Source organism: Rhinatrema bivittatum, chromosome 2 (assembly GCF_901001135.1).
Source record: "Rhinatrema bivittatum chromosome 2, aRhiBiv1.1, whole genome shotgun sequence".
Classification (NCBI taxonomy): Eukaryota; Metazoa; Chordata; class Amphibia; order Gymnophiona; family Rhinatrematidae; genus Rhinatrema; species Rhinatrema bivittatum.
In genome coordinates this window covers 195992295-196005800 of record NC_042616.1, presented here as the reverse complement: position 1 = coordinate 196005800, position 13506 = coordinate 195992295, and the positions used below count along the sequence as shown (strand labels likewise).

The 13506-nt window shown below is 43.1% G+C and overlaps 1 protein-coding gene across 5 annotated transcripts in view; it reads left to right on the top strand.

Annotated features, from left to right (window-relative positions):
- Nucleotides 1–13506, top strand: part of AGMO (alkylglycerol monooxygenase) — a 672742-nt gene that overhangs the window by 91727 nt on the left and 567509 nt on the right. For all 5 annotated transcript variants that reach the window (XM_029589002.1, XM_029589005.1, XM_029589006.1 and 2 more), the window contains one exon: nt 2359–2510. In XM_029589002.1, coding sequence (XP_029444862.1) covers nt 2359–2510 — 152 coding nt within the window. The remainder of the gene's footprint in view (nt 1–2358; nt 2511–13506) is intronic.

Genomic DNA, 13506 nt, shown 5'->3' with positions numbered 1-13506 from the left:
GGGGCCCCCGAGGAGCGGGTAACCCTGGGTAAGGTGGTGGAGGCAGAGCAGCGGAGAAAGAATTCTCCTTGCTAACTCAATTCGAAGTAGCAAGCAAAGACCTTTTAAGGTGGAAGCTGATGACGTCACCAAGGGGGGACGCCCCCGAGGTTCGCGCCCTTGTTGGTACAAAATCTGGAGTGTGTGCACGCACACGCCCTTATGTCATCAGGAACATGGCGGATCCACAGCTTCAGGCCAGCCCGGGGATTCCAGGAAGTACGGCGAGGAGAAGCCGTGGCAGCATCTGTCCGACAGACCTGAAGGGAGTCGCCACTAAGGTAGAGAGGGTGGAGCAAGGGCAAGAACAGGCATGAACGCAACAGTTACCTTCTGTTTTCATAGTGCTGAAAACTTGACTCCGAGTCTGAGTTTCCAGGGCTGATATTAGTCTATGGTGGAAGCTGGAGTTCTAGTGTTGGGATTTTATGCATAGAAGACATGCTTTGCATACAAAAAGCATGTTTTCTACGCATAAAATATGATATATGCATACAAAAAATGCTTTCTGCACTGAAAATGTTTTTTGTGCAAATCATATTTTATGCGCAGAAAACATGGTTTATGTGCACAAATCGTTTTCCATGCACAAAATATGATTTATATGCAAAAAAATGCATTCTGCGCAGAAAGCATTTTTTGTACTCCTAAATCTTTATGCAAGAAAATGTGATTTGTGCACATAAACTTGTTCTGTGTGCTAACTCATTTATGTATATACACATTTTCTAGTCTGTGCACATTTTTAAACTCCCATTAGCATATTATTATCTTACTGTACCAGGAGTTTAAGAAAAAATTAGCTTGTGCATTAGATAACTGTATGCTAAATTTCAGTGCACAGTTCTAATGCTCAACTTTTTGCATCGGCCCCAAAGTTAGCTGGGCAAAGCCTTTCTATAATTGACCTCTTGAATCCGTGTTTCCCAACCAATGTGCTTTCAGACCTGATCAGTTATTCCACAGAAAAGTCACCACTGTCTGATGCTGAAAACCAAACCACCACCTGGATTCTGCTTTCAACACATCACAGCAACAAGACAGACCAGGGGTGGCTCTTAAATGTGCAGGAGCTCCTTTCTGAGATCATGTGTAATCATGCATGCCGCCTCTTTCCAGCTACAGCATGCATTCTGGAGTGTGATAGGGCATGGAAAGCTGGGACCAGCTTTATACAGCACAAAAAGTGCACACTGCGGCACCTTCTCTTCCCCATCCTGAGCCTCTTCCTTTGAGTCCTTCCAACCTCTGCCTTGAGTGAGCTGGGGAGAGCATGCACTGAACCCCGGATATGATTGACTCTCAGTGTTGAGAGGAGCAGCAGTGAAGAAGCTCTGGCAGCCACATGTGACAGCAAAGAAAACTAATTGATCTGGTTGCTTACAGTGCCACTCTGACTTCTCCTGTCTCCTGCACTTGTATGTAGAGGGAGCTGGTTTGATATGACAGATTCATGGATGTGTCCACCTTTTCTCTTCTTTGTTTTAAAAGTTGGAAGATAATGGTGGGGCTTTCTGTGCTTCCTAGATCTTCTTTTGACCACACAAGACCTCTCCATGTTTGCACTGCCTGTTCCATTTTTGTTAATGTAGGTGTGCTTTGGGCTTGAAAAGATTGGGAAACACTCTTGAAAGCTAGAAAAGTAGATGCTGGTTGTATTGTTCATAAGCGCTAAAATATGTCTAATAAGTAAATACTTGCTGATTAGAAGTAAAACTGAATTGACTGAAAACAGGAAAACCTTTTTTCTAGCTTTACACAAAACATTTTTCAAAATTGTATGATAATAGAGAAATCAATCTTCAAAGCTGTTTGTCCAGCAAATTTCTATAAAATCTATAAAATAATGAGTGGAGTGGAACAGGTAAATGTGAATCGATGGTTTACTCTTTCAGAAAGTACAAAGACAAAAGGACTCAATGAAATTATTAGGTGATACATTTAAAACAAATAGGAGAAAATATTATTTTACTCAATGCATAATTAAACTTTGGATTTCATTGCTGGATGATGTGGTAAAAGATATTAGTGAAGCTGGGTTTAAATATGGTTTGGACAAGTTCTTGGAAGAAAAGTCCATAAACCATTATTAAGGTGGACTTGGGGATATCCACTACTTCTTGGGATAAGCAGCGTGGAATCTATCAACCTTTTGGGATCTTATTACCTGGGTTGGCCACTGTTGGAAACAGGATACTGGGTTTGATGGACCTTTGGTTTGATCCAGTAAGGCATGTCTTATGTTTTTTTTTTTCTCAGAGAAATCACTGAACATGAGAGTAAAGTGCCAAAATAACTTGGTTGTAATTTGCATTTTAGTGTTCTGAGCAGAGGAGTGGAGCTGACTAGTTACATCTACATCTGGAATAACTACAGACTCTTTGAACTGCCATGGGACTCTCCGTGGACATGGTGGTTGACATTCATTGGCGTAGACTTTGGATACTATTGGTTTCACCGCATGGCTCACGGTAGGACATTCAAAGTTTTCTAATGTTTGTGTGGGTATGCGCAGGTGGGGTTTTCTTGTGAATGTCTATCATATAAATTAATTGAGTCTGTTCTGTATTTATTCCAAGAAGTTGTACAGGTTAATTTATGTAATATCTAAAGCAATAACTCCCTGGTACAAGGGTTGTATAAACAAGGAATTAAAGTCAGTGAGATATTTAAGGCAAGTATTTTGAAACGTGGTCTTATTCTCAGAGAAACCTGAAGTAAGCAAAATGGAATATCAATCTTTGATTGTAGAATCCAGCATCTTAAGTGGAAGACAGTGATAGAATGTAGAGATCTTTGTTTGAAAACAGTTATATTTGTATTTGTATCCAATATAAGCTTGCCCTGTTAGTTCACAACCTATTACATCATAGGGGTGGGAGCCTTGACAGATTTTGTTGCCCTTTTGTTTTCATTCCGGAGGTGGGTCATTTTGGGTCTACTCCAGATCATTTTTTTAGAATTCTTTGTTGCGCTGGTTTGTTAAAAAAAAATATATATATATATATTGAAAAAACAGAGCCCTCCACCAACCAGCAGATCCCCTGCCCACCCTGCAGACTCCCTAGGACTCAATTCAAACCCCCGATGATCTAGTGGGGGTGCGGGAGCGACCTTCTGCTTCTGGGCCTGCGGCTGCCCTCATTCAAAACGGTGCAAGCTGTCGTTTGAACTTTACTTGTGGCAGGGGCTACTGGTACCATTGAGCAACCCCTGTCACATGGTAGTGGAAAAGGGCAGCTGACAACATTCTGAAAAAATGGCACGGCCAGTCTTTTGCCCTTACCATGTGACAGGGGCTGCCCAATGGCAATGGCAGACCCTGTCATTAGTTGAGGGCAAAAGGCGACAAGCGCCATTTTGAATGAGGGCAGCTGCTGGCTTGGGACCAGGAGGGGCCTCCCGGGCCCCCTCTACTAGACCACTGGGGGTTTGTGGTGAATTCTGGGGGGGATCAGGAGGGTGGGCAGGGATTCTACTAGTGGGGGGCTTTGTTTTTTTAATAAAGGGAAGGGTTGGGCAGGTTCTGTTTTTTTTTTTTTCCTTTTAAGTTTACATTTTTTTTTAACTCCCCCAAAAAGTGATAGAAAAACCAATACAAACTTTTGTGTTTTTCCTGTCATTTTTTGTTTTCCCGGAAATGCATTGAAATAGGAAATCTCATCTGTATTTCCTAATTCATTGCAAGGACTTTCACCTGTTACATCATATCACATCTCCACAGATCAGCATCCTTAAATTCTATGTCCCCACAAGACCTTTTCACTCGGGCTCGTAGTCCCCTCCTTTTGAGCTGCAAGGCTGTCATGTGTGCCTGAAAGGGCCTTATCTCTTGCTGGCCCAACCCTTTGGAATTCTCTCCCTCAACAATTGCTATCTTGATTGACACAAAGGAGTTTAAGAAAGCTCTGAAAACACATCTGTTTTATAGTCACTTTCTCCCCAACAGCAGCAGACAGTCAATCTCCTCTTTAGTGAAGCATAGCTCTTTCACTAATAACTAGCAAAGCCAAGCCTTTTCTCCTTATTGAAGCTTTCACCTTTCAAAGCCTTGCTTTGATTAATTGTTTTTGCAGGCTCTGAATGTAGCTGCAAGAAACGTGCTTAGTGATATTTTTCTTTTCATTGTTAATCCTGTACAATGCTTTTGCTTTTATGTGTATTATATCGTTAGCCTTCCCGAACTTTGGGGGTGTGGGCTACAAATAATTGTAGATAAATAAATATTTTATGCAACATAGAGTGGGGATTGTCCTAGAAAGCCATGAGGCTTTACACCACGTTTCTAAATTAGGTAGGGCTTCAGTGACATTTTTTTTTTTTAATTTAGGTGACGAGTCCATTTTGTAATGTATTGCTGGTTACATTAACTGTGCAATTTCAGCAGAACCCTGTATTCACAAAATAAATTCAGAAGGGCCCATAAAGTAAAATTCGCGCTAAAATTGGATTTACATTTTAGCATTGGTTTTACTTTGCTGTGCACATTAAGAACAGGGTTCCCCATGGGATACAGTAAGCTAATGGGATGCAAATCAAACAGAAGTTAAAAACGGGTGCTAAATGAAAAAAGTGCTGTAAAATGTGAGTTAAACTGAAAAATCCACACTAATGCAAAAAAGTGCTTTAAAAAGTGCTTTTAAACAGGAGAAAGGAGATAAGTGCTTGAAGTTGGAAGGAGTATGACCAAAATGACATTGTGTGCAAGATTAGCAGTGGGCATCCCGACTTGGGCACAATCTTATATACAAGACCATCGCATGCACATGCAGTGCTAAAGTGAGTGCTGTTCATCTGCTGGTACCCACCCAGACAACCTATGCTTTGTTCGTCCAGCTGTAGGTGCATTCCTCAGAGAACTTATTTTTTTATTTTACTTGCCATGCCTTGTCAAAATGGCCTTGAATGAGAAAATGTGTCCACAAGTTGGTATGCACAGCACCAATCTCGCATGCAGTGTCATTTTGGCAAGGCATGGCAAGTAAAATCAAAGCATAAGCTCTCTGGGGAGGGCACCTTCAGCTGAACAGAATTCACTTTGGTGCTGTGCATCTGACTTTGGCAACAGGCTCAACCTTAGATGCCCCCCCAGAGGGGTAGATTTTCAAAGGGTTACGTGTGTAGATTACGCGTGTAACCCCCGAAAACCTACCCCAAAACCCCCTGTGCGCGCCGAGCCTATCTTGCATGGGCTCGGCGGCGCGCGGAAGCCCTGGGACGAGCGTAGGTCCCGGGGCTTTCCTGGGGGGGCATGTCGGGGGCGTGTCAGGGGGCATGGCGCAGCCGGCGAGTCATCGGGGGCATTCCGGGGGCGTGGCTGCGGCCTCCGGACCAGCCCCCGGATCGGACCATGGCGCGCCGGCCCGGCACACGCAAGTTTCACCTGCCTCAGGCAGGTGTAACTTTCGCGATAAAGGTAGGGGGGTGAATTAGGCCCGGGGGCGGGTTAGTTGGGGAAGGGAGGGGAAGGTGCGGGGAGGTGGAAGGAAAGTTCCCTCCAAGGCCGCTCCGATTTCGGAGCGGCCTCAGAGGAAACGGGCAGCACGCGCAAGGCGCACAAATGTGCACCCCCTTGCGCGCGCCGACCCCGGATTTTAAAAGATGCGCGCGGCTACGCGCATATCTATTGAAATCCGGCGTACTTTTGTTTGCGCCTGGTGTGTGAACAAAAGTACGCGCTCGCGCTTTTTTTAAACATGTACCCCAGAGCGTTTATGCTTTGTTAAGCTAGCTGTAGTAGCCCACTCCGGACAGCTTATACTTTGATTTTACCTGCCATTCTCTGCCAAAAGGACCTTGGATGCAAGAATTTGCTTTTTGGAGTGGGCACTTACAGCTAGCTGAACAATGTGTAAGCTCCCTGGGGTGGGCATCTACAGTTAAACAGTGTGCCAAAGTACTGTTCAGTTGTAGATGCCCTCCCTGAGAGCACCAGAAATTAAAGTCCTGTGATTGAGGTGTCTGGAGTTATTGCTGTGCCCAGTGTGGTAGAGGCAGGTACACACAACCACGCTGGGCACAGCAATAGTATAATATAGCAGCCAGAAATGTGAGTTAAGTTTTGCTTCTGCTCTGACCCAGGAGTTAAATTTCCGGTATTAAGAAACTGTGTGTCTGCCCTTTAATGCACCTCCCTGCATTGCTGAGAAATAACTAATACCTTCTTTTACTTGGGATTTGTATGTAATTTACTGTAAATCGCATAGGCTTTTTTGTGTTAAGCGATTAATAAATTTTTAATAATTACAAATGCACCCTCACTAATCTTAGTGCTGGTTTTTACTCCTGTTTTAGTGTGCATTTTTTAGGAATTAAAACCCCTGTTACATACCAGGGTTAGCTTATGTCAGAAAAATGCACACCGGCCATGGTGTATTGACAACCAGAATGTTGAAAGGTTCATGCAGCAGTTTGAGATGGATTGTGTACTCTCTTCTAGCTAATTAAAAAAGCATGAACATGGAAAATACTTAAGAATCAGAAAAAGTGGACAAATTGCATATTTTCCACATTTCCAGATGTAGTAAAGAGTATTGTATAAAAAGAAATAATTCACATCTCTGTAATAAATTTGTCAAGAAAGGGATCTTGTCCAGGTTCTTAAACCATCAAATGGGATTCAAGAGTTGTAGGCTGCATATCTAGATTGAGACAGAGTGGGGTAAGCAGGAGGACTGTTAAAATGCTGCAGAGTCTGTATAAGAAGCCTTGCAAAATAAGACTTAAGGACCAACTATGTATACCCTGGAGTAGAGGGGAGAGAAATGATGTAACCAAAGCCAAGATAAAATGAAATCTGCAATATTGCAGGAAATGGGAAAAATAGTAGGCTAAAAGGAACTGCTGCCCTATTATTTGTTTGCATGTGTCAATGTAAAAACAGAAAAGATCATAATACTGCCTTTTTGATCATTTTGAAACATTCTATGGTAGTAATTGGGGTTGCTTTTAATGTATATCTGTATATTTAAATATTTTAATTCTTTTTTTTTTTTATATACCGGCCTTCATGAGAAGGTCATATCCGATCGGTTTACATGGAACCTGGGGGTTAACATTCATTATCGACCAATTAACAAGATGTTAATTAAAGGAATCAAAAGTTACATTTAACAGGGAGTATGAACTTGGGCTCCAGAGAAAGAGAAAAGAGAGAGAAATTATTGAAAATAGTTTTCACACACACACACACAGGATTTCAAATGCATATGCTCACTCGTTCACTCACTCTGTCTCCCCCCCCAACGAACTAGTGGTAGCAGCAGCCTCCTCCACTTTCAGCCCTCATGGCCTAGAGAAAGGAGTCCCATCGGTCGCGGGAGCTGACGTTGCTCCTCTTTTGCTTCGCGCTGCCTCTCTTCTTCGGGCTGATGCTGCCTGCACTAGCATGGTCTCTTCTTACCACACACACTGCATACCACTTCCTCTTCCGGGCCGCGGTGGTGGGAAGAAGAGACCATGCTGCTGGTGCCGCTGACTCCAGCTCTCCTGCCGCATTCTGCCCGGGCTATCAGCATTTTAAGCCCGGGCGGAGGATGAGTTCGTTTTTCGCTGGGGCAGGGGGACCAGCTGGGTCAGCGGGGGATCGGGAAGTGTGGTGGCACACCTGCATGAGCTTGGTGACACACTGGTGTGTTGCGACACACTGGTTGAGAACTGCTGTTCTATGGTGTCACTGTTTGGATTTTTTGAGAAATCAATCACTTATTTTGCGTTCATCCATTTGCTGAAGCACTACACTCACAGTACATATAGCTAAAATGCTACTGTGTGTTTGTGTGGATTATCTGCCCAGTGGCTACTGGCCTCAGTGCCCATGCCCTAGTAGTGCTGGTGATGGGGTCATTATTTCATTCACTTCATGCTTCTCATCATTGGTGTACCATGTAAGGGAAAGGCAGGACATACATTTTAATAAATAAGTATGGACTTGCGTGCTGGGAACAAAAGTAGTTTCCTGGATATTGTTTCAGGAAGTGGCACAGTTCATGGATTATCAGTGACATGCCTTTCCCATGAACGCACGCTCGCGCACACGCAAACACACACACACACACACACAAAATCACCCCACCCCCGCATCCACATCTCACCCACTCACTCCACAACCACACCCCCACACACAATGCACACACCAAGAGACACACCTTCACACCCTCCCACTACATAAATACCAACCCGATCTCACACACACTCACATGCACCTAAACACAACATCTCACACATCCCACCCCAACCCACACATTCCTACATGCCCACCCACACATGCACCCCCTACACCTGCTCCCAGCATACCTACCCACACCTACACCCCCTCACAGAAGGAAAATTAATTTACTTAACACATTTCTAGCCTGCACAATCCCATGGTCTTGCAGCTTCTCAATTCACCTTCCCCCACATGTAGCCTTGTGCATACACACACACTTATCCCAACCACACTCCTGAAACCACACCCCCTACACATAGCCAGATCTTCAATAAACCCCACAGATTGCAAGTCCCTTAGACATATAACCCTTCCATACATTACCTCCTCACAGAACCCACCTAACACACACTCACAAACACACACACCCCCACACACAATTCCAGGAGGAGCAAAAGGTTCAGTCAGCCATCTTGTCTATGGCTTGTGTATTCCCCTTCCATTATTATTTTTCAATTAAGCAACTGAAGTCAGTTTATGAAACCACTAATTTCTTTTTATTTTGAAGGCTAAAAACAGTAGAGAAAGCATAGCAATACTGTACAACCTTTGCAAGTACATGTCCTCTGCGAGTTCAGAAGAAAAAAAAATGCAGCTCAAAGTCCAACTTTAAAATCAGAGCAACATCAGTAAGTCAGCTGTAATCTTTATAAATGCTATCACCAATTCTGTCTGAGGCTGACATGCAGTATGCCACTGCACGTGTACACTAATTCAAATAGTGCACACTAAAAACGAAAGAATAATTAAAACAGAAAAAAGACTATGACACAAAAGAAAGAAAACGTTTTTATGAAACAAAAACTATTCCCATGCACATCCCTAATGTTCATTAGTTTATTAGTACTTTAATGAACTATATACATTTATTCATGTGTTCGGACAAAAAGAGCTCTGACTAGCTTTGAATTGGAGTCTGTCCCAGTTGAGTGCTGGGCTCTGCCTCTGAGTCACTGTGTGGCTCCCTTAATCAGATGCTGTCAACCTGAAAAGGGGTTGTTTGCAGCCTCAAGCAAGCAATTATAACCTCGCCCCTGAACATCCAGATTTGTTGCCAGGGGTTTAAAAATGATTGCTGGGAACACCCCAGTATTCCGAAGACTTGAAGTCTAGACGGATGAGATGAGTTGAGCTCTTGGACCAGAGAGCCCCATGTGTGCTCATGCCCATGTGTTTGCGTACCTGTTATGATTAGTATTGTGTGAATGGCTTGTTTAAAGTATTCTGGAATTTGTCTATGTGATGTATGTAGAAGATTGATATAACTGGATTAACTGACCTGGATTAGACCTCAGACTGTGTTCGTGATATCCCTATGTTGTATAGTGTTACCCTGCAGAAATGTACTGTTAGGTTGCTATTTTGGTTCTGCTTAAATACATTTGGATAAACCCCTGCATATACCTTGAATTCAAATTGCTCTTATATTACAAGGAAGCTCCTCAACCTAATATCATGTCAGTATTGTTTAAACTGAAGTTATTCATATCTATCTTTTTACCATAGTGGATTAAATATAAAATGCTTGATCACAGTGATTTCATTCGGCTTTTTAGTGGATAATACTGATGTATGCAGATTGGGTATATTTTATTATTTTTTAAATGATTTACTTGGTTTTATTGTGGTTGCTTTTCACTTGGAAATGTACGGTTTCCCTTGAGGTATCTGTTATGTGTAATGGTGGTAATTTAACTGTGTCTGTTTAGCCTAGAATTGATGAATAAAATCATTTTCAGCCAAGAAGTTTTCACTTTGTAGCCCACTTCCATTGTCCTTACTGGAAAGGACGTTTTAGGGAATTCTTTTCCAATGGGAGGAAGATGCACTTCAGGGCCCGGCTAGTGTCTGCTATTAGGAACTGAATGCTTAGACATAAACAGCATGCACCAAACAGAACTTTACTGTACATAAACGTCTTCAGTAGTAATGTCTTACACTCAGTATATTTTAAAGGTGACAATTCTTAAAACTCCATTCAGTATACTTACCAGCATCCAGCACATCTCCACAATTTACAGGAATCTTGCTAGATGGAGTCAGAGGACAAAAGCTTCCTCAGTACACTTCATGTTTCACAGTAGCTTGAGTACTTGGTACTTAAGCTACTGTGAAACCTGAAGCCTCTTCATTATTCTCTGTCTCCAGCAGATAGTAGGGGTGTCCTTCCTGGGGTCAGACGATTTGCTGGTTGATGTTACTTCCAGGAGTGGTGGTTGATGTTACTTCCAGGAGTGTTAGGTCCATTTGGTAACTGATTCTTTTATTTGATTTGTATATTTACTGTTTTTATTGCATAATAATGATTTAGTGAAATATTTATATGTGTATATGTTTTGTTGGGGATAGGGAAATACCTACAGTACCTGACTGTAATCCGCTTTGATGTGCCAAAAAGCATAATATTAAAAAAATAAATAAATAAATAAAATAGATGATATTTTCTGAAAATGTTTATGGGGAAGAAGATTACAGTTTCTGTTTGATTACTTTTTTTATGAGCCAAGGTATTTCTTTGATTTCTCAAGATTCAGGAATTTCTTTATTAAGGGTTTTATGATTGGGTAATACACAAATATATAGCAATTGCTTTAGTGATGACAGATGTGCTTTTACAGTTTATAAATTACGACAACAGATCAATCAATTGAAAACTTGCACAGATTTGCTAATTCACAAATCTTACTAGCTAACTAAGCCCAGATTACTTAGAATCAATTTCCTGGACATTATTAGGAATTAGTCTGTTTTTTTTTTACCACACTGATCAATCAGTGATTGAGGCATTGTTCAGTCTCTCTTTCTGTGGGCAAAGAGCTTCTGTGCTGGTCATGAACATAGGAATTATGGTATCAGCAGTTGTAGGCTTCTTATAGAAGATAAGGCAAAGAAGCAAGCTAGTCACAGGAGCTGGAGCAAAGATGCAGCTTTTGAGTTGAAATCTTATGCTATGTAAATCAATGTATGGTTCTCTGGTTAGCATTTATTGTTAGGCTATAGACAGGAGAACAGGCAGTTTCCAGTGGTGGCAATGCTGTTCCTGTTGGATGGCTGGGCCCTGGGATGATGGCTGTGATGGTGTAGGCTCTGATCATGGTGACAACTCTGTTCTTAGATCTCACTTACTTTATAGCAAGGGAACAAGCAAGATTGCATGCAAATGGAAAAGAACCAAACTCACCTTTTGACTGGAGGATTATCCTTTTCTTTAAGAAGATAAGTGTTCTTAAGAATGCTTAAAGTTAAGAATGCTTAAGTTAAGCAATATCCAATCAGAGCAGAGTTCTTTGTTTCAGGCAAAGTCAGAGGTAAGCAATTTTTGGGGCCTTGTCAAGTAAAGTTTATAATCTTGTTTTTCTGAAATGTCTGCATTTTCTAGTCATAAAGCATAGTGGAAAATTCAGAGTCCTTATTGCTTTTCCTTCCATCGTAGTTTGATTCAGAGAAAATGGCTCTTGGCCTAATTCAGATTTGCAGCCTATACTGCACTACATATATTTCACACAGAAATGTTTTGCAAGATCCCTCAGGTGAGACATTTTTAAGGTAATTTTAAGTTGCCCACAGAGGGCTAAAGTCTCTGGGTACAAAGTACTCGCAGACTTTAACCCTAATTTTCAAAGTGGATTTTTCTGCATAAGTCCACTTTGAAAATTTGTTGGTATTGCCAGTAGGCCCAGAGACATACTTGTGGCACGTTAAAACTGCTCTTGACTTGGACAGGAGGGGCTTGCAATTTTCCAGAAGATATCGTGGAAGGAGGGGTGGCCAGCCTCAGGACACTAGCACCAGCTGCTTTTCTTTTTTAATTTCGTGGATTGGGAAGATCGGGCACTATGCCTGCACGCATAGTTTTCTGGGGTGGAAGCTGAGAGATTGGGTCTAAAAACCCCGAAGTTTTTCTTTTTTAGTTTTATTTTGTAGCCACTTAACTGACTATATTTTGACTATAGCTAGTTAAGTTGCAACGTTTCAGCTTCAGACAGTTGGATAACTTTCAAACCTAGCTAGTTATATTCAACGTAACTGGTTAGGTTTGAATGTTTTCTAATTAACGGTAGCCAAATAATTTTAGGAGAGCATATTCAGTGGGACGTTTATCCTGCTGAACATCCGGAACAGTTGCATTGTCTGCTTTCCAGCTTTCTGAATATTGCCCTCTATATTTCTAGGACATTATAGAAGGTGAGAACTAAGGGGCGGATTTTAAAAGGAGCGCGAATAGCCTACTTTTGTTTGCGCTCCAGGCGCAAACAAAAGTACGCTGGATTTTAGTAGATATGCGCGGAGCTGCACGTATCTGCTAAAAACCTGGATCGGCGCGCGCAAGGCTATCGATTCCGTATAGCCGGCGCGCGCCGAGCCGCGCAGCCTACCCCCGTTCCCTCCAAGGCCGCTCCGAAATCGGAGCGGCCTCGGAGGGAATCCTCTAACGCCCTCCCCTCACCTTCCCCTCCCTTCCTCTACCTAACCCACCCGCCCGGCCCTGTCTACACCCCCCCTTACCTTTGTTGGGGGATTTACGCCTCCCGGAGGGAGGCGTAAATCCCCGCGCGCCAGCAGGCCTCCTGCGCGCCGGGCCGCGACCTGGGGGCGGGTACGGAGGGCGCGGCCACGCCCCGGACCGCCCCGGGCTGTAGCCACGCCCCCGTACCCGCCCCCAAAACGCTGCCGACACGCCCTGAAAACGCCGCGACGACCGGGACCGCCCCCGACACGCCCCCCTCGGAGAACCCCGGGACTTATGCGAGTCCCGGGGCTCTGCGCGCGCCGGTAGGCCTATGTAAAATAGGCTTCCCGGCGCGCAGGGCCCTGCTCGCCTAAATCCGCCCGGTTTTGGGCGGATTTAGGCGAGCAGGGCTCTTAAAATCCGCCCCTAAGCTTTTAAAAACGTATAAGGGGTCAGTAATGTTGAAACAGACCACATAGACTAAAGTCTGCTGGTGCATTTTTTTACTAGCAGGCTTTAGCCAGAATTTTCACAGCAGATTTCTGTGCATAAATCCACTTTGAAAATTTGCAGGTGTGGATACATAAATGACACCAACATTCACACAAAAAGTTACTCCCACATAGGTGCAGGTGTAACTTTGTGCATGTATATTTATGCGTATTCTTGTGAAAATCAAAAGTATGTGTATATGTTCTGTCCCCCTGGAATGTTTCTATGCAGTATATGTAAAAGTACACACAATATGGCATACAAAACACCCCCCCCCCCACACACACACACAACTTGGGGCAATTTCAAAAGGCCA